The sequence below is a fragment of the Pelobates fuscus genome, chromosome 3 (assembly GCF_036172605.1).
Source record: "Pelobates fuscus isolate aPelFus1 chromosome 3, aPelFus1.pri, whole genome shotgun sequence".
Classification (NCBI taxonomy): domain Eukaryota; kingdom Metazoa; phylum Chordata; class Amphibia; order Anura; family Pelobatidae; genus Pelobates; species Pelobates fuscus.
This window is the reverse complement of record NC_086319.1, coordinates 381,468,912-381,496,874: the sequence shown is the minus strand read 5'-3', so window position 1 is coordinate 381,496,874 and position 27,963 is coordinate 381,468,912. Positions and strand designations below refer to the sequence as shown.

The following is a 27,963-nucleotide window of genomic DNA, read 5'->3' as shown; positions in this document are numbered from 1 at the left end:
CTATACATACAGCCAATCAGCGCTCACGGGCTGCAAAAATGGTTGAAAATAGAGAGAAGACAGGCGGGGACTTGCTCTCTGTGTGCTTGGCTGCCTGTGTCACGTGACGCAGCGGGAACATGGCGGCGCCGGTGGACGATGAGTTTGAGGATGCCCCGGACGTGGAGCCCCTGGAGCCCACCCTGAGCAACATCATAGACCAGCGCTCCCTGAGGTGGATCTTCGTGGGGGGGAAGGGAGGAGTGGGCAAGACCACCTGCAGGTAAGACGGGAGAGTGGGCTGAACCAAGTGACATGACAGCTGGGGGGGATCCTGACACTGACTGAACCATTCCACTGGGGGAGGGGGGGGGGGGGCATCCTGACACTGACTGAACCATTCCACTGGGGGGGGGGGGGGATACTGACACTGACTGAACCATTCCACTCGGGGGGGGAGGACAATAATCTATCTAATAATTAATTATAATGGCCAGGCATGCAGATAGGAATCCATAAACACTGCCTGATTTATTATTATTCCTATTTCGATTGGATGAGAGATTCCCTGTAATGCAGCACATGAATCCTTCGTACAGCAGGGGCAGCACTTTTCATTCTGTGCCCTACACTGTGTTTTAGTGATGTGTCCACAACAAGTGGCTCTGGCAAGCTATATTTATCCATCCCCCATGGTGAGCTGGGGCATATTTAGTGACCCCAGACTGACCGGTGAGCTGCAAAATGGGGGTTAAATCTCTATAGACAGCAATGCGGCGTGTGCAGGGTTAAATCTCTATAGACAGCAATGCGGTGTGTGCAGGGTTAAATCTCTATAGACAGCAATGCAGTGTGTGCAGGGTTAAATCTATATAGACAGCAATGCGGCGTGTGCAGGGTTAAATCTCTATAGACAGCAATGCGGTGTGTGCAGGGTTAAATCTCTATAGACAGCAATGCGGCGTGTGCAGGGTTAAATCTCCCATAGACAGCAATGCGGCGTGTGCAGGGTTAAATCTCCCATAGACGGCAATGCGGTGTGTGCAGGGTTAAATCTATATAGACAGCAATGCGGCGTGTGCAGGGTTAAATCTCTATAGACAGCAATGCGGTGTGTGCAGGGTTAAATCTCTATAGACAGCAATGCGGCGTGTGCAGGGTTAAATCTCTATAGACAGCAATGTGGTGTGTGCAGGGTTAAATCTCTATAGACAGCAATGCGGTGTGTGTGCAGGGTTAAATCTCTATAGACAGCAATGCGGTGTGTGTGCAGGGTTAAATCTCTATAGACAGCAATGCGGTGTGTGTGCAGGGTTAAATCTCTATAGACAGCAATGCGGTGTGTGTGCAGGGTTAAATCTCTATAGACAGCAATGCGGCGTGTGCAGGGTTAAATCTCTATAGACAGCAATGCGGTGTGTGCATGGTTAAATCTCTATAGACAGCAATGTGGTGTGTGCAGGGTTAAATCTCTATAGACACAGCTATGCGGTGTGTGCAGGGTTAAATCTCTATAGACAGCAATGCGGTGTGTGTGTGTGCAGGGTTAAATCTCTATAGACCGCAATGCGGTGTGTGCAGGGTTAAATCCCCATAGACAGCAATGCGGTGTGTGCAGGGTTAAATCCCCATAGACAGCAATGCGGTGTGTGCAGGGTTAAATCTCTATAGACAGCAATGTTGTGTGTCCAGGGTTAAATCTCCCATAGACAGCAATGCAGCGTGTGCAGGGTTAAATCTCTATAGACAGCAATGCGGTGTGTGCAGGGTTAAATCTTTATAGACAACAATGCGGTGTGTGTGCAGGGTTAAATCTCCCATAGACAACAATGCGGTGTGTGCAGGGTTAAATCTCTATAGACAGCAATGCGGTGTGTGTAGGGTTAAATCTCTATAGACAGCAATGCGGTGTGTGCAGGGTTAAATCTCCCATAGACGGCAATGCGGTGTGTGTAGGGTTAAATCTCTATAGACAGCAATGCGGTGTGTGTAGGGTTAAATCTCTATAGACAGCAATGCGGTGTGTGTAGGGTTAAATCTCTATAGACAGCAATGCGGTGTGTGTAGGGTTAAATCTTTATAGACAGCAATGCGGTGTGTGCAGGGTTAAATCTCTATAGACAGCAATGCGGCGTGTGCAGGGTTAAATCTCCCATAGACAGCAATGCGGTGTGTGCAGGGTTAAATCTCCCATAGACGGCAATGCGGTGTGTGCAGGGTTAAATCCGCATAGACAGCAATGCGGTGTGTGTAGGGTTAAATCTCTATAGACAGCAATGCGGTGTGTGCAGGGTTAAATCTCCCATAGACGGCAATGCGGTGTGTGCAGGGTTAAATCCCCATAGACAGCAATGCGGTGTGTGCAGGGTTAAATCTCTAGCAGCCAAATGAGTGGAGGTATTCCTAGGCTGTAATGTAAACACTGCATTTTCCCTGAAAAGAAGGTATTTACTGCAAAATAGCGCAAAGGGAATGATTATACTCACTAGGACAAATACAATAAACTGCAGTTGTTCTGGTGACTATGGTGTCCCTTTAAAATTCCCTTTGCTAATATTAGCACTGATATTACCAGAGGGAAATCTTTTTGGATTTGGAGTAAATTAGGGATTAAGATTCTGTTTATATTTAAGATTTAAAGGGTTTAGAATTATTTTTAGGGTTGTGATTAGGTTTCAGATTAGGTTTAGGGCCCGAAAGAGAGTGCCTCTGCTGCCATAAGTTTAGGGAACACCATTAGGTTAGGATTGAGATTAAGGTTAAAATTGGGTTTAGACATAGAATTGGGGTATGGAGTAGGTCACGGGGTAGGCAACCTTTGGCACTACAGATGTTGTGGTTCTCCAATAACAAAGCATCATGGGAGGTGTAGTTCAAAACCTCTGGAGAGCTGAAGGTTGCCTACCCCTGGTACGATTAAGGTTAGTTTTATTATTAGAGTGACACTGTAGTCACCAGAACTACAGCTTAAAGGGAAACTCCAGTGCCAGAAAAACGATCCGTTTTTCTGGCACCGAAGGGTCCCTCTCCCTCCCACCCCCCAATCCCCGGTTACTGAAGGGGTGAAAACCCCTTCAGTGACTTACCTGAGGCAGCGGCGTTGTCCCTCGCCGCTGTCTCCGCCTCCGCGACGCTCCTCCTTGTGATTGCTTCGGCCGGTGGGCGAGACTGATCTCGCCCACCGGCCGAGGAGACCTAATGCTTTCCTATGGGGTTTTGAGCGACGCTGGAGGTCCTCACACAGCGTGAGGACGTCTAGCGACGCTCTAGAACAGGTTTCCTGTGCTATGGACCAGGAAGTGCCCTCTAGTGGCTGTCTAGTAGACAGTCACTAGAGGTGGAGCTAACCCTGCAAGGTAATTATTGCAGTTTATGAAAAACTGCAATAATTACACTTGCAGGGTTAAGGGTAGTGGGAGTTGGCACCCAGACCACTCCAATGGGCAGAAGTGGTCTGGGTGCCTGGAGTGTCCCTTTAATGTAGTTGGTCTGGTGAGTATAGTCAGTTCCTGAAGGCTTTTACTGTAAATACTGCCTTTTCATGGAATAAAACGACCACTAGTGGGGCAGAGCCAAACACAGCCCTGGCCAATCAGCATCTCCTCATAGAGATATATTGAATCAATGAATCTCTATGAGGAAAGTTCAGTGTACACACTGATCCAGGAAGCACCTCTAGTGGCTGTCTAAGGAGTGGCCACTAGAGATGTTCCTAGGCTGTAATGTAAACGCTGCCTTTTCTGTTTAAAAGCGTGCAGGGACACGCTATACTCACCAGAACAAATACATTAAGCTGTAATAGTTCTGATGACTACTGTCCCTTCAAATACAATTCACATAAAAATGTGCTTTAAAAAAATTTAGAATATACATTTCAAAAAAAAAAATATTAGACTAAAGGTAAAATGAAAATAAGAATGAACTAGATTGTGAATTTTACTGAGTTTATGCAATTTTGTGTAAATGTATCTTCTCTCTGTGACGGAGCTTCCGTTCTCTGACCAAGTACCTCCGCCACGTCCGCTTCCTAGCGGCTTTCAGGAATCCTAGAATGCTTCAGCCGCAGTCAGCAAAGCATGACTGGGTCTGTCCGTAACTCCTCCACCAAACCAGGCTGCCGCTCTCTCCTTCCAGGCAGGTATTGCCTCCTTTGCCTATTCCTCTGCTGCTCTTCTTCCAGGCACGTATCCATACCTCCACCTGTAATGTGATCAGCTACTCGTGGCTCTCTTTGAATTTTCCTGGTCTACAGGGACCAGGCAGCCAGTCAACAGGTACTGGGATCCCTGAACAAACCAGACAGGATACACTGTTCCAAATGGAACTAACACCAACTTTATTTTAAATAAATGAGATTCCATTTCTAGCTCTTGTTCAGTCTATGTGCGTGGCTGCTGGGACTTCCCAAACCTCTCTTCCTTCTGGCCGGCCGTAGGTAAATGTGAAAAGGGAATGTAGTGAAGCAGCATTAATGTCCTCGAATCTAATTGAGTATAGGGTAACATTACACGATAAGACGACAATACAACGAAATATAGTGCAGTGAGTGATATTGAATAAGAAGAAAGAAGTGCACTTGGGTTTCTGGATCTTAGAATTCGCTTGGACGGTATGATCACTGCCTATGGATATATGGGATCGTGCCTGGTCTGTGTTGGAGGATATCCTCAGAGATGAGATCCAATATTTGAGTAATTATGTGTCTGTGGCGGAGCTCCTGCACTGCAGCTGAGTACCCCCTGCCAAGTGTGCCTCCTAATTGCTATCAGGGAACCTGTATTGCTTCAGACTCAGTCGCCGCAGCTTGACTGGGTTCCCTCCAGCGTTTATCTACTCTGGACCAGGTTATAGTGAATATAGCTCCGGAGTCCCTCTCCTATCCAGAGCAGTGATGATTAGCTTTTCCACCCATACATTAGACTAGTCTAGAACACCCTTTATTGATCCGCAGTAAACGTATAACAAAACAATACAAGTCACTCCCCAGCGTCTTGGTGTCTAGGACATAATTAGGTTAACTGAATTAGCTGCCTATCACCTAGACGCGTTGCACAATAGCTGTTACACAGTAACATAACATTCCCTCTGTTTTACATTTTATAGAATAACTCTCTAATAACATATCCTAACATGCTATACCTTGTTTGAAAGCCTGTGACCGTGCGCCCATACTGTCTAAATAAAAACCTGTGACCGGAGAATTTGCGCCCGAGTTAGGAGCTGGTAAAGTTTTACTGGATTGTGGCTATTCTCCGATCCGCTTTAGAGTTTGTAATTCCTGGTCACATTTTCCGGTGTCTAGTGGGTCCGGGGCAGCAAGCTCCCTCAAGTCCAAGGTGTCATTCGATTCCCATCTTCCTCCCTTATCTCCCCTCCAAAAAAACGCTCTGATAGGTGCCTCTGGGACCGAGAGCGCTCTCCTCAAAGTTTTACCGGACCTTGACCAAGAGTTCCAAAGAGTTTGTGGGTTGCTCCCAGTCGGCACGCCGTGCCTCTGTAGTCTCCCGGCCGGTGTTCTTTCAAAATTCGCTACCCGTGAAAATCCCCTACCCTCGTCACTTCCGGGGAGGGGAAATCAGCTGGATCCTGTGCTGCACATGTATGCTAGCTGCTACTCCTCCACAGCCAGGTCCTGGAAGGCAAGTAAAACTAGTTTTACACTTTCATTATAGTTGGTGCATTCACTAAGCTTAGGACATGGGACATTTAGGGTTAATGTTAGGGTTCAAATTAGGGTTAGGATTAGGGACTTGTTCACATTTATTGATATTTCACTATAGAGGAATATAACTAAATAGTGATTTCTCACACTTTATTTTAACCCTTACCCCAAGGGTTGAGGTGAGAATAGAGTGTGAGAGAGGTTAGAATCACTTACCTAACCCAAATTTGAACCCTCACTTAACCCTAAATGTCCCATGTCCTAAGCTTAGTGAATGCACCAACTATAATGAAAGTGTAAAACTAGTTTTACTTGCCTTCCAGGACCTGGCGGTGGAGGAGTAGCAGGAGTGCTAGCACACAGGTGCAGCACAGGAGCCAGCGGATTCCCCTCCCCGGAAGTGACGAGGGTAGGGGATTTTCACGAGGTAGGGGAATTTGATAGAACACCGGCTTGTGGTGACTCCTGGGCCTCGGGAAAGGGGTGCGGAGTTGGGAGACACGGACTGAAAGGGTAACTGTGGTAAATATAGTCCTTTCAGGGGGAGATGGCTGGGATTCCTGCTCCAGTTGTTTGTAATGGCAATGTGAGTAATAAAACTTCAGCAGACAAAACGGGTCTCTGCGACTAGCCCCGTAGTCTGGGCAGGAGGCCGGCCTTCACGCCTCTCCAAGAGTTTGTGGCACAGGAGTTCCCATCACAGTGTCTGTTCCAGATCTAATACTTTTATACATGCATACCTCCCAAGTGAACCACTGTCTTTCTTTTCTATCCTCATGTTCCGCTTTCCAAGGAGCTCCATATTGTCTGATTTGTATAACCAAGAAATCAGTCTGTGTAAATATTGTTCTCATTCTATAAATTATTAGGAAGTCCCTGCGAATTTCTCAGAACAGCCACACTCCCACCCACACCCCGTAATTTAACGAAATGTAGTCATTTATATTTAGTGATACAAAGTTGCTCCTCGAAAATGAGTGTTAAAAACACTTTCCTGATTCCAGTGCTGAAGTCCCTCTCAACTAGCTCAGTCAGCTGTCTCCAATTTCACCGCATAATGCACGTTAGGCCTTCCCCACAAAAAAAAAATCATTGAATTAATGCTTTCTTACAGGGTTTTCTGGGACGCTGGATGTCCTCATGCAGAGTGTGCGGACGTCCACCGTCCGTTACCGGACCAAAGTCTGTAAACATCTAGGAAACGCCTCTAGTGGCTGTCTGGCAGATATCCATTAGAGGCAGTCTTAGTGCTGCAATATAAACGTCACAGTTCTTCTAAAACTGCAATGTTCTAAGTTGCAGGACTCCGTGGGACGGGGACACTGCACCCAGACCACTTTAATGAACTGAAGTGGTATTAGTGCCTATAGTGTCCCTTTAAAGTGTCCCTCTTTGTTTGACATGTTGGAAGGTATGAACAGAGCGTACGCTGAAACCACAAGCGTGTTTCCCAGCACCTTCCTGATCTGCTCTACAAGATTTTTATATATTAAAAGGTTTTTTACGCTCCTTAACAACTTCACCTTGTTGAAATGCTTACGGTGCATGGACACTTATTGAAACGCTGCCAGTAAAGACTTATTATTTTTCTGCTGGGGTATAACTCCTCCTCCTGCATCTGTCAGTCATCTAGCCTGGAAAGAGTTCCTGGATTGTTTTGCTGTGCAAGGTTTGCGCTCATTGTCAATATGCAAAGTATGGTGCCTGTGAATGTCAGGTGGTATCTGGCATGGACTCCACAAGTATCTGACACCAAGACATTAGCAGCAGATCCTGCAAGTTGCGAGGTGAGGCCTCCATGGATTGGATTTGTTGTTCCAGTACATCCCAAGATGCTAAATTGGATTGGGATCAGGGGAATTTGGAATCTGAGGCCACCTTGAACTCTTGATGTTTCTCAAACCATTCCTAAACAATTATTGCAGGGTGGTTTATCCTGCTGAAAGAGACCACTGCCATCGGGGAGCACCATTGCCATGAAGAGGTGTATGTGGTTTGCAGCAATCTCTATGTAAATTGTACGCATCAAAGGAACACCCACATGAGTGCCAGGACTCAAGGATTCTCAGCAGAACATTGTCCAGTGCATAATACTACAACAGATTGTGATGCACTGTGTGTTCTGACCCCTTTCTACAGTGGCCAGCATACATTATTTTTTTAGCCATCATGAACTACAGTAGTTCTTCTGTGTGATCGGACCACATGGGCTAGCCTTTGCTCCCCACATGCATCAAAGAGCCTTGGGTGCCCAACAGCCTGATGTCCGTTCACTAGTTGTCCTTCTGTTCACTCAGATCTCTTCACTTGCCTATTTTTTTCCTGCTTCCAACACATGAAATTCAAGAACTGTTTAATTTCTGCCCAATGTATCCCACTCCTTACAGGAGTCATAATAACGATATAACAACGTTTTTCCTGGGCAGAAAGGGAGGTGTCGGGTCAGCATTGACTCAAGGAGCCAGTTCGAAGATTAAACCATATCTAAAACGTGAACATTACCTTGTTTTAACCCCTTAAGGACACATGACATCTGTGACCTGTCATGATTCCCTTTTATTCCAGAGGTTTGGTCCTTAAGGGGTTAAGTAAACTAGTAAATTCTTATTTTATTTTTCTAAGTTTTAATCTTTTACTTTAAAATTAAATAAGCTGTAGATTTAATAAACCGGTGTTTTCCTTGTCTTATATTTGAGAGACACAATTGAAGAAGGGAATAGAATTAGTCGGAGGCTGGGTGTAAGACTAGCAGGGGTTAATGGATGACGGGAATGAGCAGGTATATTTTTTTCCTTTAAATCGCTAGTCAGACAGCAATGAAAAAAAGTACAAGATTGTTCAAAATCATCCTATGACATGGCCTGCTGTTTTTTTTTGTTTTTTTTTTCATATAAAGAAAAAGAAGAGAATGAGTGGGGTATTAAGAGACTGGGTGTGGGATTCATTTGTGTTGTTGCTGATGGGAGTGAGGCTGGGAGTGAGATTAGCCCGTGTTTATTACTGATTGGAGGGAGCCAGTGGTAACACCGGGAGCGAGATTAGCCCGTGTTTATTACTGATGGGAGGGAGCCAGTGGTAAGACCGGGAGCGAGATTAGCCCTTGTTTATTACTGATGGGAGGGAGCCAGTGGTAACACCGGGAGCGAGATTAGCCCGTGTTTATTACTGATGGGAGGGAGCCAGTGGTAAGACCGGGAGCGAGATTAGCCCGTGTTTATTACTGATGGGAGGGAGCCAGTGGTAACACCGGGAGCGAGATTAGCCCGTGTTTATTACTGATGGGAGGGAGCCAGTGGTAAGACCGGGAGCGAGATTAGCCCTTGTTTATTACTGATGGGAGGGAGCCAGTGGTAACACCGGGAGCGAGATTAGCCCGTGTTTATTACTGATGGGAGGGAGCCAGTGGTAAGACCGGGAGCGAGATTAGCCCGTGTTTATTACTGATGGGAGGGAGCCAGTGGTAACACCGGGAGCGAGATTAGCCCGTGTTTATTACTGATGGGAGGGAGCCAGTGGTAAGACCGGGAGCGAGATTAGCCCTTGTTTATTACTGATGGGAGGGAGCCAGTGGTAACACCGGGAGCGAGATTAGCCCGTGTTTATTACTGATGGGAGGGAGCCAGTGGTAACACCGGGAGCGAGATTAGCCCGTGTTTATTACTGATGGGAGGGAGCCAGTGGTAAGACCGGGAGCGAGATTAGCCCTTGTTTATTACTGATGGGAGGGAGCCAGTGGTAAGACCGGGAGCGAGATTAGCCCGTGTTTATTACTGATGGGAGGGAGCCAGTGGTAAGACCGGGAGCGAGATTAGCCCGTGTTTATTACTGATACGAGTGAGCCGGTAGTGTGATGCTGGGTTTAGTTTTAGCACTGTTTATGGGTGAAGGTAATGAGCTTTTAGTGAAAATCTCAGAGTTGGATTAGAAATGTGTCTAGGGATTAGGTAAGAAGCTGCATGTGGTGTGTATTTAATTTTTTTAAAAAAAATATACTAGGAATTAGACAGTACTATTCGAATCAGTACCCTATTGGCACATGTTATGGAGAAGTGGGGAGACTCCAATGATCGCAGCAATAATAGCAGATTGGTTCAGAATTAGGATATTGTTTTGCTTTGGGTATGAACCAATTTTATGAGTGAAGAAGAGAAGGAAGTGAGACAAGTTAACTGTGTGAATGGGGATCACCAGTACGAAAGGAAAGAGAGGCTATATAGCAGAAAGTCCCCATTATAATACTTAAAGTACCCAAGTAAATCGTGTTAATTGATTGAGACGAGGACTGAGCGTATTGATTCCTTAAATCTGTGATGTACCGTATGTTTGTAGGACATAGTATAGTGAGATCTTGCTCTCTGCATAGAACAAGCAGTGGGGTGTGATGTCTAATATTCTCTCATTCCCTCCTCATGCAGTTGCAGTCTCGCTGTGCAGCTGTCTCGAATACGGGAGAGTGTCCTGATCATATCCACAGACCCCGCTCACAATATTTCTGATGCCTTTGACCAGAAGTTTTCCAAGGTTCCCACAAAAGTCCGTGGTTATGACAACCTCTTTGCTATGGTGAGTTGGCCTAGGACCTCTCCAAATTTTAAAGCCGTGTGGTTCCCATAGTCATGTTCAGTACTTCCAGTTAGCGGTTCATACATGTTTTACATCCCTCTCATGCTGATCTCTTTAAATTCTGCTGTAACGCAGGAGATTGACCCAAGTCTCGGGGTGGCAGAACTCCCAGATGAGATATTTGAGGAGGACAACATGCTGAGTATGGGTAAGAAGATGATGCAGGAGGCCATGAGTGCCTTTCCAGGGATCGATGAGGCTATGAGCTACGCAGAGGTTATGAGGTAAAGCATAGCAATGTGAGATGTTACTTTTATAGCCGCTTACAAAAGCAGATATAAATTATGGCACGTTTGGAGGTAAATTGTAAAAATTTGAGTAGTCGACGTGGTAACAAAGAGCATTCTCCTTTAGATCACTGTGTCCATGTTGGGCTGCTGTGGACTATTTTTAAGCATTAAAAAAGTTTAACCCAGAATGGAAGGACGGTGCCAGGGTACCCCAGGCACTATAACCACTTCAATGAGAAGAAGTTACACTGTCCCCTTTAAATAGCAATGTTTTACATTATCTGTGACAAGGGGTAGCATCTATGCATTAAAACCGCTACATTGATGTGGTTTTAATGTAGTGGGTCACTGTAACCAGTCTGACAGCTTTCTATGTATATTTGCACATGCAATAATGACATAACCTCTGCTCGCAAAACGTATAAATGGAGTTTGATTTTCTGTACAGAGGGAACAAGTCATGTTTGGACAATTTTATTTTAATCAGAGGGAGCTTAATTGTAAAAGGGCCTGATTTGAAGTTGGATGGTAGAATTTTGAAGGATAATGACCTTGTGGAATCTAGCCTACCAGGAAAATAACAAATAAGCACCAAAAAAAACGTCCTTCCTTCCATGTAGCCCATGTCCTTTACTTTAAAGCTGCTAACGTTGCTGCCCCCTTGTGGATTAGTGTCCCTCATGCAATGACTGTGGCTGTTGTCTCCTGCTAGTGGTTGGTTGGTCCGTTACTCTATGATTATGATTGTTGTCACACTGTCAGAGGAACTGGGCAGTTATTTCCTCCTTATCCACTGAGTTATTGAGCAGTGGTCATGGTGTAATCATGACTGACTGTAGAGAGTAGTTTATGTGGGGTCAAAGCTCTAGGCTGTCATTAGAAATGTTATTTTCAAAATCATCAGGCTCTGTTTAATGTTCTCTGCAGACGGCTCCTATTTAAATAATACTTTATCTCCCCTGGCGATTGTTATCCAGGTGACTATGTACTTAATGTAGTAATGGTATATGATCCTTACTTACATCAGTTTTAATATGGAGTGATGGATGCACTCTGTAAGTGGGATATATCCCCTGTCTAGACATGTAAGGGGTGCCGGATGTCTGACCGTTTAGAAGTTGAGTTAAGTATATCTCTCATGATCATAAGTTTCACAATGGGAGAAACGGTCCATTCTTACACCGTGCTGTGTTGAAGAAAATATAATTTAAGATCAGATTTCCTGCAAATGTATGTGCTCACTCGTTGGTGAATCCGTAATGAGTGGGACACAGTGTGTCTGATATAGATATGTTGTAAATAGGAGGTGGATTACTGAATCGTTCCACAGAGAGTGATTGAGAGGTGAACCATGGTGACTGAGTGCTCTGTGTGCAGACTAATGCATGCGCCATAGTGACTTTGTGCTCTGTGTGAAGGGTGACGCATGAGCCATGGTGACTGTGTGAAGGGTGACGCATGCGCCATGGTGACTGCGTGCTCTGTGTGAAGGGTGATGCATGCGCCATGGTGACTGCGTGCTCTGTGTGAAGGGTGATGCATGCGCCATGGTGACTGCGTGCTCTGTGTGAAGGGTGATGCATGCGCCATGGTGACTGCGTGCTCTGTGTGAAGGGTGATGCATGCGCCATGGTGACTGCGTGCTCTGTGTGAAGGGTGATGCATGCGCCATGGTGACTGCGTGCTCTGTGTGAAGGGTGACCCATGCGCCATGGTGACTGTGCTCTGTGAGAAGGGTGATGCATGCACCATCGTTGTTGTGACTGAAGGTTGATGGTGATGCCCTAGAGGTGTTGTGATGCATATGCCCCAGATCAAATCTTCCACGGAGTCTGGCTCTGAAACGTGTCAAACAATGGTCTAAGTGGACGAACCTTTATGACTTCATACCATGAGTGCTACTTTTGTGTGCCGGTGATACAAACACTTTCTTTTTTTCTTCTTCTTTTTTTTTTTCCTCTTCCATGTCTCACACTTAATATGTGAAGTTTTTAATAAAAGAAAATAACTTTTACATTAAAGTCTGTTTGTAAATGTTTGTCCCTTACAGGCTGGTGAAAGGCATGAATTTTTCAGTGGTGGTCTTTGATACAGCACCCACTGGACACACACTGCGACTCCTCAACTTCCCAACTATCGTAGAGAGAGGTCTTGGGAGACTTATGCAAATCAAGAACCAGATCAGCCCTTTCATATCACAAGTGAGACTTCTATCCCTTCATTAACTCTTTCACACCCACCCACTCTGATAGTAGCTAAAGAATCTCTCTCCCTTTTCACCAGATGTGTAACATGCTTGGTCTTGGAGATATGAATGCTGATCAGCTTGCATCCAAGCTAGAAGAGACCCTTCCTGTCATCCGATCGGTCAGCGAACAGTTTAAAGATCCGGTAAGAGACTTCTTACATCACTCACTGGTAGGGACATGCATCACTGAAACCGCTGTCTCCTTCAAAAGCTTTAGCTTTCAATCAGACTGTTGCTTCACTCTGCGGGCTATGATTATTTTTTTTTTATGCTTTCCACACCCACTCCAGGGGGGTAACCAATCAGTGTCGTATCCCTAGGAATGGTGGGAAAAGTTCATTAGGTATGCCTGACCAATTTACATGTGTATAGTTAAAATCTCTAATCCCATTGTACAGCGCTACAGAATCTGATGGCGCTATATAAATAATAGAAGAACTCTTTTATGTTGAAACATTCTGTTAGGGGGAGAAAATCTATGCTTTCTGGTCTCTCTCCTGCTGCTAGATATGGATAAGTAAGTGGTGGGTGGGACACACACACACGCACACACACGCTACAGCCACTAGATGCCCACACCATCTAGACACACGCGGGATACATGCATGCTACAGCCACTAGATCCTCCTGACACACAAACACTCTCTGCAGCCCCTAGAAACACACAACTGCCCCTGTAGAGACACACACTAAAGCCCCAATACAAACATAAACTACCCTGTGCACACAATCTACAGCCTGTATTCATTAACCTGCACACTACTTCCCCTGTATGCACACAGACACTACAGCCCTTATACACACAGTAGACCCCCTAGATGCACTACATCCCATAGACAAATGCATACATGCACTTTCTCTCTACCCAACCCCTAGACAGATACAATCTCTACAGCCCTAGACACACACACTTTACAGCCACTGGAAACACATAATCACACATAGTCCCTAATCACACACAGTACACCACAAACAGACCTCTTTACACACAGTACACCACAGACCATCAACTCTACGCACACACATACTCACCAGCAAATGTATTGCAATAGTGTCGTTACATTTGCTTGTGCTGTGTAAAACGCAGGGCATTGTTTCCACGGTGACCCATGGTATTGCCCCCCCACACATTAGTTGAGCCTGAATGCCGGGAGTAGATCTGTTTAATGCAGACAAGCACTCACAATTTATACACACCATAAACTTCTCCCCTGTGCCTGAGAGATAATTGATTCAGGAAACTTACAACTCAATTATCACCCCAGGTACAGGAAAATATTAAAAAATGTAAACACCCTAAAATCCATGGAAACCCCTTAAGTGTCACATCCCCAGATAGCCCTGATCTGAGTGCTTAACATATCCAAAAAGCACTCCGATCTGTTCAGTGGTTTGGAAATTCCATCCAGGTACAGTTTTGGCTGGCAGGCCACAAGGTTTCCGTTAGAGGTTTTTTTTGTATGAAAGCCATATGCAATATCCGAACGCTTTTAAGTGTCGAATGCTCCCTCCCCATTCGGTAGTTTATATCTTCTGAACGCCGTTGTATAGGTGGTCGGGAACTTGAATGGGCAGCAGTTCCATATTCACCGGTATTGGCGGGAGTGCCTAACAGAATTAAGTTCTCGGCACTCGACGGCCAGGTACCGCTGCCTGCGTTTGGGAGACCACATGTCCTCCATCCATTCTATCGACCATGTGCGTTCGGTAACACGAAATGGTGGCCACCCAGGGGAGTCTTTAAGTGATGGTTTCCGTTGTGGTTTTGCACTGGATACAGTTTTCCATGTTCTAATAAGGTGCTGGGGTGGTCCTCATTCTGGAACCGAACTATGTGGTTTCGAACAAGCAACCAAACAGGAAGAAACCAAACCAAGTGATGGGGTATTCCTTCACAACCACAGGCTATATCTTACTAGCAAAAGCTAAAGTTGTACCTTTCTTAAATAATTTTATAGTATATGTTACATCATGGATGGAGATTTCTCAAGGCAAAAATGGGTGCAGTTCTGGGACAAAAGCAAAGGAAGGGTCAATCGCCATGGAAACCAATAAAACATCTTGTCACATTTAACACTTTTGCACCCCAAATCCCACCAGTTTTATCCAGATCAACTCCCCCTTCTTTGCTTTTGTAACAAAGCAAACACAAACTTGAGGTAAACGTGAAGATTACCATATACGCAACAAATCTGATTCCTGGCTTTCTATTGATGACCTTGTGCAGTAAACCTTTAAAGAGATAAGGGTGCATTTTAATACATTCGCGTGTGAACGTACTTGTAACTTGTTGCCCTTGTTTTCTTTGTTTGTGCAAGGCTCGTACAACCACCTGCTAGCTGCAGACACAATAACAAGTGCCTGGGTAAACATCAACTCCCAGATTTATTAGGAGCAGTCATACATCTATATAAAACCGCCACCACTAAATAAAATATGGATAACCGCCTACAAGTTGTGTTAAAACCTTAAATAATGTCTAGAAGGTAATCTACGCTCTTAAATAGAGCAAATCATTTGCACTAAAGGGACACTATAAACACCACAACAACTACTGCGTATTGAATTTGTTCTGGTGAGTAGAATCATTACCTTCAGGCATTTTGCAGTAAACACTGTGTTTTCAGAGAAAATGCAGTGTTTACATTACAGCCTAGTGATCACTTTACTGGCCACTCCTCAGATGGCTCCTAGAGGTGCTTCCTGGGTTAGTGCTGCACAGTGTGACTGACATTCAGTGTCTCTACCCTCTGCATGGAGAAACTGAACTTTCCTCATAGAGATGCATTAAGTCACTACATTTTACTATATGTAGTGAGGCTAGATGGTGGTTTTAACACCATACGGTCATGAATACATGTTTGTGTTCATGACCATATAGTGTTCCTTTAAAATACAATTCTAGTATGGAAGGAATCTCTGCTGCATTAGGAAAGGTGTGTTGCTACGCTAAATAAGTTGTAGGCTTCTATCCCTGAGCTGAACTTAATGCTGTCACTTTTAAAGGAAAGCTGATGGTTTGGTGGAGAGGAAGCCTTGTTCATGTTCCTTGTTATCTCCCATGTACAGGAACAGACGACATTTATCTGCGTGTGCATTGCTGAATTCCTGTCGCTGTATGAGACAGAGCGCCTGATCCAGGAGTTGGCCAAGTGTAAAATAGATACTCACAACATTATTGTTAACCAGCTGGTGTTTCCGGATCCTGAGAAGCCATGCAGGATGTGTGAGGCCAGGCACAAGATTCAGTCCAAATATCTTGACCAGGTATGTAGCTTGTTTATAAACATAATTTTGGGGTGCATATCACATGTAACCTAGCCATGCTGCAGTTATAGAGTATGATGCTCCAAATACAGGGTGACACAGACAGGAAGGCGCTATCGGGCATTGAGTCTGTCCCTCCCCAGCACAGGGTGACACAGACAGGAGGGAGCTATGGGACCTGGAGTCTGTCCCTCCCAGCACAGGGTGACACAGACGGGAGGGAGCTATGGGACATGGAGTATGTCCCTCCCAGCACAGGGTGACACAGACTGGAGGGAGCTATCGGGCATGGAGTCTGTCCCTCCCAGCACAGGGTGACACAGACAGGAGGGAGCTATCGGGCATGGAGTCTGTCCCTCCCAGCACAGGGTGACACAGACAGGAGGGAGCTATGGGACATGGAGTCTGTCCCTCCCAGCACAGGGTGACACAGACAGGAGGGAGCTATGGGACATGGAGTCTGTCCCTCCCAGCACAGGGTGACACAGACAGGAGGGAGCTATCGGGCATGGAGTCTGTCCCTCCCAGCACAGGGTGACACAGACACAAGGGAGCTATCGGGCATGGAGTCTGTCCCTCCCGGCACAGGGTGACACAGACAGGAGGGAGCGATTGGGCATGGAGTCTGTCCCTTAAAATCTTTAGATAATTATATTACATACCTGTTAGTGTTTTGCTATTAAAAAGACTTGTGTTTTGGCTGATGTAATAAAAGTGTATTATTTGTACGTTCCTAATTTTGTTGAGGTGTAAGTTGTAACTTTCCCTGCCCTTCTCTTTCAGATGGAGGACCTTTATGAAGATTTCCACATTGTGAAGCTTCCTCTTCTCCCACATGAAGTCCGAGGTGCAGAAAATGTGAATACATTCTCCAACCTTCTCCTAGAGCCCTACACCCCTCCCAGTGGGGAATGAGTGGAAATGCGAGGGGCTATGTGGAATATAGTGCTGTCATTGCATAAACACTACACCAGTTTAATAACGAGTGGAGGGCCAGACATCTACAATTAATCTACCCGCTCCATCCCCTCCCTCCTCTCATCCAGCACTCTCCCTAGCCTTCATGGATGCCCCACTTCTTTAGAGGGGTGGGTTCTATTTATTCATTCTGGTATTTGGGGACCTGAGCGCTTTAAATTCTCACTGATGTTTATGTTGCCTCTGTCTCCAGTTGTGTGCCTACTTGTCTCCCAGTCTCTCTTCTCTCGTTTCCGCTAACTCTTAAAGATACGGACGTACAAACCGGCACAGAGCATGACTAATACACAAACTGTACTTTCATTGCATTGACTGTCCACTTCTTGCCCTTCCTTAAAAAAATAAAAAAAAAACACTGGTAGATCTAAGGAGAGTGGGGAGAGGAGAGGAGGAGAGGAGGAGAGGAGAGGAGGGGGGGGGGGGGTGCAAGTATTCATTTCTGTTCATAAAACTGGAGTGTTTTTATATATTCAGAATAACAAGCCGTAGCAGTACCTTTATGACCAGTGGACAGATTTTCTGAATTTACTCCATCAGCAGGCGATGGATTTACTGCCTTAGGCCATGTTACTGTATTACAGTTTCCAAAGTTTGTCAATGAATTATGGGAAATGTAGTCCACTAGCAGCTGGAGAACTGCCAAGTTTGGAGAGACACACCCCTATTTTTAGTCACAATTGTTGTATCAATGTTCTCCATCTCTACAGTGCAAGTGATCAGTATCTCCCCTGGAGAAGGTTGGAACTGTAGGCATGATTTCTGTAACCGGTAGAGGCTTCCTGAGGAGTTGCTAAAGGAAGCTGTTTGCAAATAGGTAGCATGATGTCATGTCACAGATGTTTTGCCAAATTCCCTTCCTTTCTACGAGGGAATAAAGAATAATTTAGACCATGCATTGGGTGTGATATCTTTGGATTCTGTAAATAGTATTTTACATGTAAACAGAATGGTTATGATCGAAGTACGGCAGGGAAATTAACTATGAATACTTAGCAATTCTCATTTTAGTGAATTTTAGTACTAAGGCCAAATTAACCGAACTAGAAACATTTCAGTTCAGCTAGTGTGGCCTTAAATTTGAAATTCACTTTTCCTTTCAGACCATTCTCCTCACCTTACTGAATAACCTTGACCGATAGAGGTGAGGGACTCTCACAGACTGCTCTGGACAACATCTTTACTGCATGTCCGGTTACTCCGAGCATCTAAAGTTCCTTATGTCTTTGGTATAAGACTCCATTTTGGTATAACCTGCACTGTTCTAACATAGCTGCTGACCATTTTAAGTAAATGATTAATTTATTATCTAATAGATTTTATGCTTACATGGTTTTTTTTTTTTTTTTTTTTTTTTTTTTTAAAAGTGGTTCTAGCTTATATTGTTGTGTAGCCTGGATGCAAGATAATGGAAGCCATTGTGAACCATATTGCCGTGGCACAGCTAAGGCATGCCATGTAAATGAATTCAACCCCCATGTTGTTGTTCAGGGGGCATGCACACATACAGTGCTATGGAAGGAATGTCCATTCCTGCATGTGCTCCAACAAAATTTTTCTTCAGATGTCTGATTATGTTTGAGTGCCCCCGGAGCATCGAGTGGTGATAATGTTGCTCTAAACATGGAAGGTCTGTGGAAGTATCTGTACTTTTAATTCACATCTGCCACAGTAACCCCGGTAAACACCTTAATACCATTTAATGGAGGACGAGAATGTGAAAATATCACTGTTAAGTCACTTTTCCTTTAAAAGTGTGCATCCAAATTCACTGTGTAAGACATGTTTTGTATTTAAATGTAGGCACATATTTACACACTCAACCAACTCTCAGCTGTAATTTTATTTTAACTTTGTTTGCACTTATGTCTTACAATGAGAATGTGATACAATACACAAAATATCAAACCGCATGGACCAAAAACAATTAAAATAATCAGTTTTGATGATAATGTAAATGCATGTACACTGATCAGCCACAACATTGAAGGGACACAATAGTCCCCAAGCTTAATGAAGCTGTTTTGGTGTATAGATTATGCCTGTGAAGTTTCAGTGCCATTTAGGAGTTAAATCACTTTGTTTCTGTTTATGTAGCCCTAGCCACACCTCCCCTGACTCTGATTGACACAGCCTGCAAGAAATCAAAATGGTTTGATTTTCAATCAGATGTAACTTACTTTAATTGGTTTTATATCTTGGAACTTTAATCACATACAGGAGGCTAATGCAGGGGATAAGAAAAGTTAAATTAAACATGATTTGCAATAAAGGAACTGTAAACATTAGATGACTCTTTACAGGAAGTGTTTATGGAAGGCTGTGCAAGTCACATGCAGGGAGGTGTGACTAGGGCTGCATAAACAAAGTAATTTAACTCCTAAATTGCAGAGAATTGAGCAGTGAGACTCCAGGGTCATGATCTATACACCAAAACTGTTTAATTAAGCTTAAGTTGTTTTGGTGACTATAGTGTCACTTTAAAGCCACCTGCCTAATATTTTTTAGGTCCTCCTTGTGCAGCCAAAACAGCTCTGATGTGTTTAGGGATGGACTCCACAAGACCTCTGAACGTGTCCTGTGGTATTTGGCACCAAGACCTTAGTGGCAGATGCTTTAGGTCCTGCTAGTGGCAAGATGATTCCTCTTTCAAAATTATTGGGGAATGGTGCCAGGGTCCTTCTAGCAACATAACCATTACTATGATACCTTGAGCAATGCTTGAAGGTTGGTTTGTTATAGCATTGTATTACATCATTGGTCCTTAAAAGGTTCAAACAGCTGTTGCTAAAGAGGTCTAATCAGTTACTTTAATTCTGTATTTATAATACTTTCACATTTTCACCTAACAAAGATAGCATATTTAGTTTAACATTTGAATATCTAATTTCCCCCACCTGCCATGTTGGAATTACTAGATTAAATTATATTAATGTTTTAAAGTGTTGGTTAATAAAATTATGCAGTGAGCATGTGATTGCAGCAGCCAATTAGATTGGGTTATGTCATTAGAGGCTCCCATCATTCCACTGTGCAAAAAAAAGGAAATTAATATTTGATTTCTCTGTTAATGCTGAATGTTCTACATGTTATTTATAGAAAAAAGGGAATTGGGGGGCACATGCGTTTCACAGAAGTAAACCTTAAAGGACCACTATAGGCACCCAGACCAGTTCAGCTCAATGAAGTGGTCTTGGTGCAGGTCCCCCTAGTTTTAACATGCAGCTGAAAACATAGCAGTTTCAGAGAAACTGCTATGTTTACATTGAGGGTTAATCCAGCCTCTAGTGGCTGTATTCCTGACTGCCACTTTCCCGATGAAAATCGCACTGAGGACACGCTGACGTCCATTGGAAAGCATTGAGTAATGCTTTCCTATGGGTGGTTTGAATGCGCGCAGCTCTGGCCGTGCATGCGCATTTAGCGCTGGCGTTGGCAGGGGGAGCCCGGCGCTGGATTAAGGGAAGTGGCTGAAGGGGGAGGACCTAATAACCCTATAGTGGTAGGAAAACGGGTTTGTTTTCCTGGAACTATAGTGTTCCTTTAAGGAACAGCACACAAATAAATACAGTTTTAAATTTCACTAGGCTACTTAAAAATCACCCATCTTGGCAAACTAATATGGATATTCAGTTATGCCACATGGCCATGTTGTGTTAAGCCCACTATTACGTCACAGTGTGAGACAAACATGCTAACTGCAATAGTTACGGTTTAAATAGTCTGTGCTAAAATAAAATATATCATGATAAATATATGTAAGCAAAAACACAATTAAAAAAGTAAAGTGCAATAACTAATGGAAGTGACAGTGCTTTTATACATAAACTGACAATGTATGTAATAATTCCACTCTATATCAAATAAAAAATATTAAAGTGACACTGGTTTAAAAAATAAATAAAAACTTTCTCAAATTTTATATTTTTCTGCTGTCACCTCTAAAGGGGTATCTAAAGTAGGTGAACGGGGCCTGGTACTGAACCCAAAATGAATCGTGTCTGGACTCCAATTATACACAGAAAAAAAAAGAAATTGGAGGCACACCCGAACATGAATTTATTAACCGTGGTGCTGAGTGGTCTATATGGCTGCCTCCCCCACTCCTGATTTTCTTTGATACCTACACCAATCAATGGAGGACTCTGGCTGCTGACCTCAGCCAAGGCTCATCTAGTGCCTATAGCAGCGGTGCCCAAAAGGTAAATCCCCAGATGTTTTAAAACTACAGCTTCCATGATCCTCTGCCATGCTAAAGGCATGCAAAGCATCATGGGAGTTGTAGTTCTACAACATTTGGGGATCTACCTTTTGGGCACCCCTGGTCTATAGTGATAAGATAATCGTCTGCTTTATAGTTAGTTTATGATGTTTAAACAAATACCCAAAGGTTGGGTGGTTATTTACGAAAGTGATAATCGTTGAGAATTCAACATGAATTGCAAGTTTGAAGCCAAAGTAGCTGCCGAACCCGAAGCATAGCTTACTTGGAGAATTTTTCCAATTCAGCTATTTTGGCCTTACATTTAAAATTAATTTTTGATTCCTGACAATTCTCTCTTTAGTAGGTTACCCTGTAAGACTACCAAAGTCCCTTGATAAAAGACCCCCATTGTGCACCACCTAAGAGAATGTGCGGCAAAATGCTGCTAACGCAGGTTATTAATCACATAGTAAAGGTGTGTTGGAGTAGTGCACCCAAATGTGCCGAGGTGGAGGGAGCCAAGAAACAATAGTAATTTGTAAACCTGATTTAAATCAGGAGTAGGAACTGTGGATGGCAAGTTCACCTTCCAGGTATAGATCTGATCTATACATTGCCCTGCCTCAGGGCAGACACTATAACCACTATACACACACTGCATCCAGATATCATGTCTGAGGAATACAAAACGTACAACCCTGACCACACCTACCCCCAAATTGGCTAACCTGCAACCAGGGTGTCGTTGGATAGCTTTGGTCCCTCACTGTCTCTAGTCTGAATATTGTCTTAATTGGGAATTGGGGCCCCGAGCGGGAAAAGTACCCAGTGAGGAGTACCAGGACATTTTAATGATTTGCCTAAGGGCCAATAAAGGTATAATTCCTGGGGTTTCCTGTGGAGCTCACCCACTTATAAGGTGTCATTTGAAAGCTCTGGACCCGCTCTGTCGGCTACATCCCATTAAAGTTTCAGCGGGTTGTGCCAAAGTTTCTATCAGCTCTGCACAGATTCTAGGATTGTCACAGGTGTCCTCATAGCCGATTGGTTCGGGAAGGCCAGCCTAGGTTTCCCTGTCACAGTGCCCAGTAAGCGCAGGGTGACGTGGACCTAAAAGGGGACTGGGAAGCTGAGAAAGGGAGTTCCCCATGAATCTGCCATGGCCCCCTCCAAAACTCAAACCTACCCACATATGTCCCCATTCTCAGGGAGGTTACCGTGATAATCGCACATTCCAACACGATATCTGGAACCCTGTGTTTCTAGCCCAGGATAGTTCCTATCACAGTGCGCTTTAATTCTAGAGACGTTAAATGTCAATAACAACGGACCTGTCAGGGGTTATGGAAGCAATAGTGTATTCCATATTAAGATTACACTGAATTAAAAATAAAGGTTGGGCAGGGACACGTTACAGCTTGATATGTACCACAGAACAATGGGAACATATACGGTAATATCGATTGGTTTATGTACGGATCTGACAATGGCTACAAATGTAAAAGAAAATGTCTAGGTAGATGCTCCTAAGAACATGATCTACCCCCGCCTCCTTCATTTCAACCCTAGTATTCTACATTGTTTCTGATTAACTCTAAAACTGACTATCAGAGGCTGGCGAGAACAATTTGCAAAAGGCAATATACTCTTGACAATATTTAAATGTAATTACAATTACCATGTAAAACAGAATGTGTCATGTACCCCTTTAAGATGACATTTTGACTTGCTGCCCTTGTCTTTTCTCATAAATAAAGAATTTAAATCAAGAGTTCTATTCACTAAAGCTCAAATATAACCTTTATTGGAATTGCCAAATTAATCCATGGGCAAAGATCTGGTTTATATTCACAATATTCATGGATACAACAAATAAAAAGGATATAAATATACGCTGGATTATAGCCCCTCCTGAGGGTTCTCAGTGCTGTAATCTGGTTAAACGAATTTGACATATCTAAAAGATATATTAATGAGGGGTGAAAATATAAATATATTATGTAGAATTCAGCACCTCGTTAGCTTGCACCAGACAGAAAACCCACAAAGGAAAGGAGACATTAAACAATCAGGTTTTTTTTTTGGTTTTGTTTTTTTTTACTAAGGTGAGAATTGTTGGGTATTCCAAGTGAGTTTCAGATTTAAAGCCAAAATATAGAAACTCGAATTAAGGCTTCAAGTCAGCTCTGCTCTCAGTTTGGCTACTTTGGCCTTGAATTTGAAAATCACTTTGAATTTCAGTCAAGTTTCATTCCAGTGAGAAACGTCGCCTAAACGAATGCTAGGTGATTCTTAATGTTTTATTCACCGATGAAATGATTGTTCCCCTTTAACATAGTAAGGATTTATTCAGGGTAAGTTGTGCTAGTTATTACATTTATTTACATTTTGTGTTTGTTTTTATTTTATTTTCAGTATATGTAGTGAGATAAGATGGCGGCTTACCACCAGCATAGAACATGGGTGTAGTAAACAAAAGAAAACACAAATAAATGTATTTACTAAACAGAGAACTGGGTTCAATCGGAAACAGCAATTCAATGGATGCAAAATTAGCCAACCCAGATAACTAGCTGCCTTCACACATAACCAGTGTTTAGTAAATACCCCTCATATAGTAAATGTCACTAAGACTTGGGGGGTTTATTTACGGAACACCCCCTCTCCCCCGGTGCTGGAAATGTAAACAAAGCACACACAAAGTATTGCTGCCCTCACAGTTAGTCATGTATTACGAAGATTTGTTGTGTGTGGACTAAATTAAATGTGCAGAGTTTATAAAGTATCGGCAAGTAAAAATGGCAAACCGAAAGAGGGTGTATTTATAGAAAGCAAGATATCTATACACCCCGAGGTCTGTGTGTTATAACTGCCCAGTCATTGTATTGACCTTGCAGTCTGATGGAGAGACTGGAGCTGGAGCTCTTGCTACCGAGCTATCTCACCAGCCGATATATATGTGTATATATACATATCCACGTTCAATACGTTATTGGTAAACCAGTACAAAAAGAAACAGCAGACTCCGAATTAATTCATGGAAATTCAGAGTCTAAGTGTTCTTGACTGAATGTTAATGCACTGCAATCAGACACACTCTCTCTCTCTCTCTCTCTCTCTCTCTCTCTCTCTCTCTCTCTCTCTCTCTCTCTCTCTCTCTCTCTCTCTCTCTCTCTCTCTCTCTCTCTCTCTCTCTCTCTCTCTCTCTCTCTCTCTCTCTCTCTCTCTCTCTCTCTCTCTCTCTCTCTCTCTCTCTCTCTCTCTCTCTCAGAAAAATAAAATAAAACTCCATAATATGGCAAAATAAAGTAAAACTCCCATGACAGAGAGGAAAGTGACTGGTAATGTTTTTTTACAATCCTCAGATAATACGTCTGTAAAGGTTTACTAAGATTGATTTATTTTGCAGAGTTTATACCACACATACTTGTTGGCTTAGTTGGAGAACTATAAACACGTTGGATTTAACTCAAACTGATGCAGGAACAATCTAGTAGAGTTATTAACTAAAGTGATAATTGAAAGTGGATTCACATTTAATGTTATAATGGCCAGACTGGAATAAGGCAGCTAGGCCTTTAAGGTTTGGCCTTAAATTAGAATATTCACTGTGAATTCTCCCATTAGTAAATACCGCTCTAATTATTCTACCATAAACTGAAGCTGTGCTACTAAGTGAAACATGAAAGGCTCGTTTTATCGTCTCGTATTTTTCAAGGGCATCACTTTCGCTTTTCACATTCGCCAAACCTGCCCTTTCCTTTGCTCTGTTTAGATTTTTACGCTTAACCGCTCTTCAACAAAGTAGCTGCAGGGGGGGCGTCTGGCTAAAACACGAAGTACCAAACACAGCTGGAGACCCTTATATAACAAACCAGAAATATCCACATCCGCATGACCTGGTGGGTCCCTCCCAGGGGAAACTGCTCCTTAATAATTTATTACTAATATAACCTTCTCCATATAGCATGGGAAGCATATAGAATCTCACAATGTCAGAGCGAACTCCTATCTTTTATTATTAAAATAACTCTTCTCTTTACTGACTTACAAACCGTGTAACATCTTATTACAGTAACCCGGCTCCTGAGTGCCTTATTACCCTGTAACATCTTATTACAGTAACCCAGTTCCTGAGTGCCTTATTACCCTGTAACATCTTATTACAGTAACCTGGGTCCTGAGTGCCTTATTACCCCTGTAACATCTTATTACAGTAACCCGGCTCCTGAGTGCTTTATTACCCTGTAACATCTTATTACAGTAACCCAGCTCCTGAGCGCCTTATTACCCTGTAACATCTTATTACAGTAACCCGGTCCCTGAGTGCCTTATTACCCTGCAACATCTTATTACAGTAACCCAGCTCCCGAGTACCTTATTACCCTGTAACATCTTTTTACAGTAACCCGGCTCCTGAGCGCCTTATTACCCTGTAACATCTTATTACAGTAACCTGGCTCCCGAGTGCCTTATTACCCTGTAACATCTTATTACAGTAACCCGGTTCCTGAGTGCCTTATTACCCTGTAACATCTTATTACAGTAACCCGTCTCCTGAGTGCCTTATTACCCTGTAACATCTTATTACAGTAACCCGGCTCCTGAGTGCCTTATTAACCTGTAACATCTTATTACAGTAACCCGGCTCCTGAGTGCCTTATTAACCTGTAACATCTTATTACAGTAACCCGGCTCCTGAGTGCCTTATTAACCTGTAACATCTTATTACAGTAACCCGGCTAGCGAGTGCCTTATTACCCTGTAACATCTTATTACAGTAACCCGGCTCCTGAGTGCCTTATTACCCTGTAACATCTTATTACAGTAACCCGGCTCCTGAGTGCCTTATTACCCTGTAACATCTTATTACAGTAACCCGGCTAGCGAGTGCCTTATTACCCTGTAACATCTTATTACAGTAACCCGGCTAGCAAGTGCCTTATTACCCTGTAACATCTTATTACAGTAACCCGGCTAGCGAGTGCCTTATTACCCCGTAACATTTTATTACAGTAACCCGGCTCCTGAGTGCCTTATTACACCGTAACATCTTATTACAGTAACCCGGTTCCTGAGTGCCTTATTACCCTGTAACATCTTATTACAGTAACCCGGCTCCTGAGTGCCTTATTACCCCGTAACATCTTATTACAGTAACCCGGTTCCTGAGTGCCTTATTACCCTGTAACATCTTATTACAGTAACCCGGCTAGCGAGTGCCTTATTACCCTGTAACATATTGTAACGGACCGTTTCAGCATATGAGGGGTTAAAATCCGTTTAGGCGATAATCCCCTTTTCCCAAAAAGGCACAGCTACTGTAAAAGCACCAAAACTCACGAACTGGATATAGATGAATAAGGTAGCACTCCAGCTGGAACCTCACAAATAGCTGCTAGCAGATGAATAGGAAAAGCAGACATCAGCTTACACTCCTAGCAGTCAAATCTCCAACAGCATACAGTGAATCCCCCCAAGAACGAGACAAGGCTCCGTGTTGAAGGTCAAGCAGTGGTCTGAGGTGCTGGGCACCCAGCCTGGTTTTTATTACATGAGTACACATACAGGCCACACCCAGGGGGAGGCATAAAAGAACCAATGACATAGATGTTACCTCCCACACATCCCCTCCCCTTAGTGTGACACTTAATCCCATTATGTGTACAGTTCAAAATATACTTTTACACAACTTTCATAACTTTAAAACCATACATCACATTCACATAAAAATACATATCCACAATCAATCCATTCAGGGGAACAACATATTAAAAAATGGCATGAATCAGACCAGGGGTTCAAAAGTTAGTAAAAGTATCTTTTATTCCCCCTGGCTCAAACAGTAAAAGTAAAACATCCCCACAATGCATCCTGGCTTCCTCCCTTCTGCCCTGGAGATAATTGGAGAAGAAATCTAATTATCCAGGACTAGAGGCAGACTCCATTAACCACATGGTTGCAAAACAACATAAAACTCTTTAAAATACATAAAGTCATATTTTATACAGTGAACACAGACATTTAACATATCCCCAGATAGCTCAGGTCTGCGTGCACATTATTAGGTGAATGGCACGCAGACCACACAAATACAGTTTAATTGCCATGGAGCCAAAGTCTTTCCCATAGTCTTTCATTATATGAATAGGCTCCATGGCATAGCTATCTGGGGGGTATCACTGCTCACACAGGGCAAGTACCGAATGGCCCCACTGTATTTAAAGGGCCAGAATGAGTGACATGCACTCTGTTAGGGCCGAATACTGTTTGTAAAGGGCCCAATCTCCCAGGGCCATAGTCCAAAGGCAGCAGGCGGGCAACCAGGCTCCTCCAATACAATGTGGCGAGATTGGTTTCGTCACACATCTTATTACAGTAACCCGGCTCCTGAGTGCCTTATTACCCCGTAACATCTTATTACAGTAACCCAGTTCCTGAGTGCCTTATTACCCTGTAACATCTTATTACAGTAACCCGGCTCCTGAGTGCCTTATTACCCTGTAACATCTTATTACAGTAACCCGGCTCCTGAGTGCCTTATTACCCTGTAACATCTTATTACAGTAACCCGGCTCCTGAGTGCCTTATTACCCTGTAACATCTTATTACAGTAACCCGGCTAGCGAGTGCCTTATTACCCTGTAACATCTTATTACAGTAACCCGGCTAGCAAGTGCCTTATTACCCCGTAACATTTTATTACAGTAACCCGGCTCCTGAGTGCCTTATTACCCTGTAACATCTTATTACAGTAACCCGGTTCCTGAGTGCC

The 27,963-nt window shown here is 43.5% G+C and overlaps 1 protein-coding gene across 1 annotated transcript; it reads left to right on the top strand.

The window, feature by feature from the left end:
- Nucleotides 1–69: 69 nt before the first annotated feature.
- On the top strand, nt 70–17,880 carry GET3 (guided entry of tail-anchored proteins factor 3, ATPase). Its single transcript, XM_063449586.1, has 8 exons — nt 70–262; nt 10,057–10,204; nt 10,340–10,488; nt 12,545–12,695; nt 12,778–12,885; nt 15,812–16,009; nt 16,793–17,360; nt 17,392–17,880. Exons 1-7 carry the CDS (start codon nt 120–122, stop codon nt 16,922–16,924), a joined length of 1,029 nt encoding a protein of 342 aa, XP_063305656.1. The 5' UTR covers nt 70–119; the 3' UTR covers nt 16,925–17,360; nt 17,392–17,880.
- Nucleotides 17,881–27,963: the final 10,083 nt, after the last annotated feature.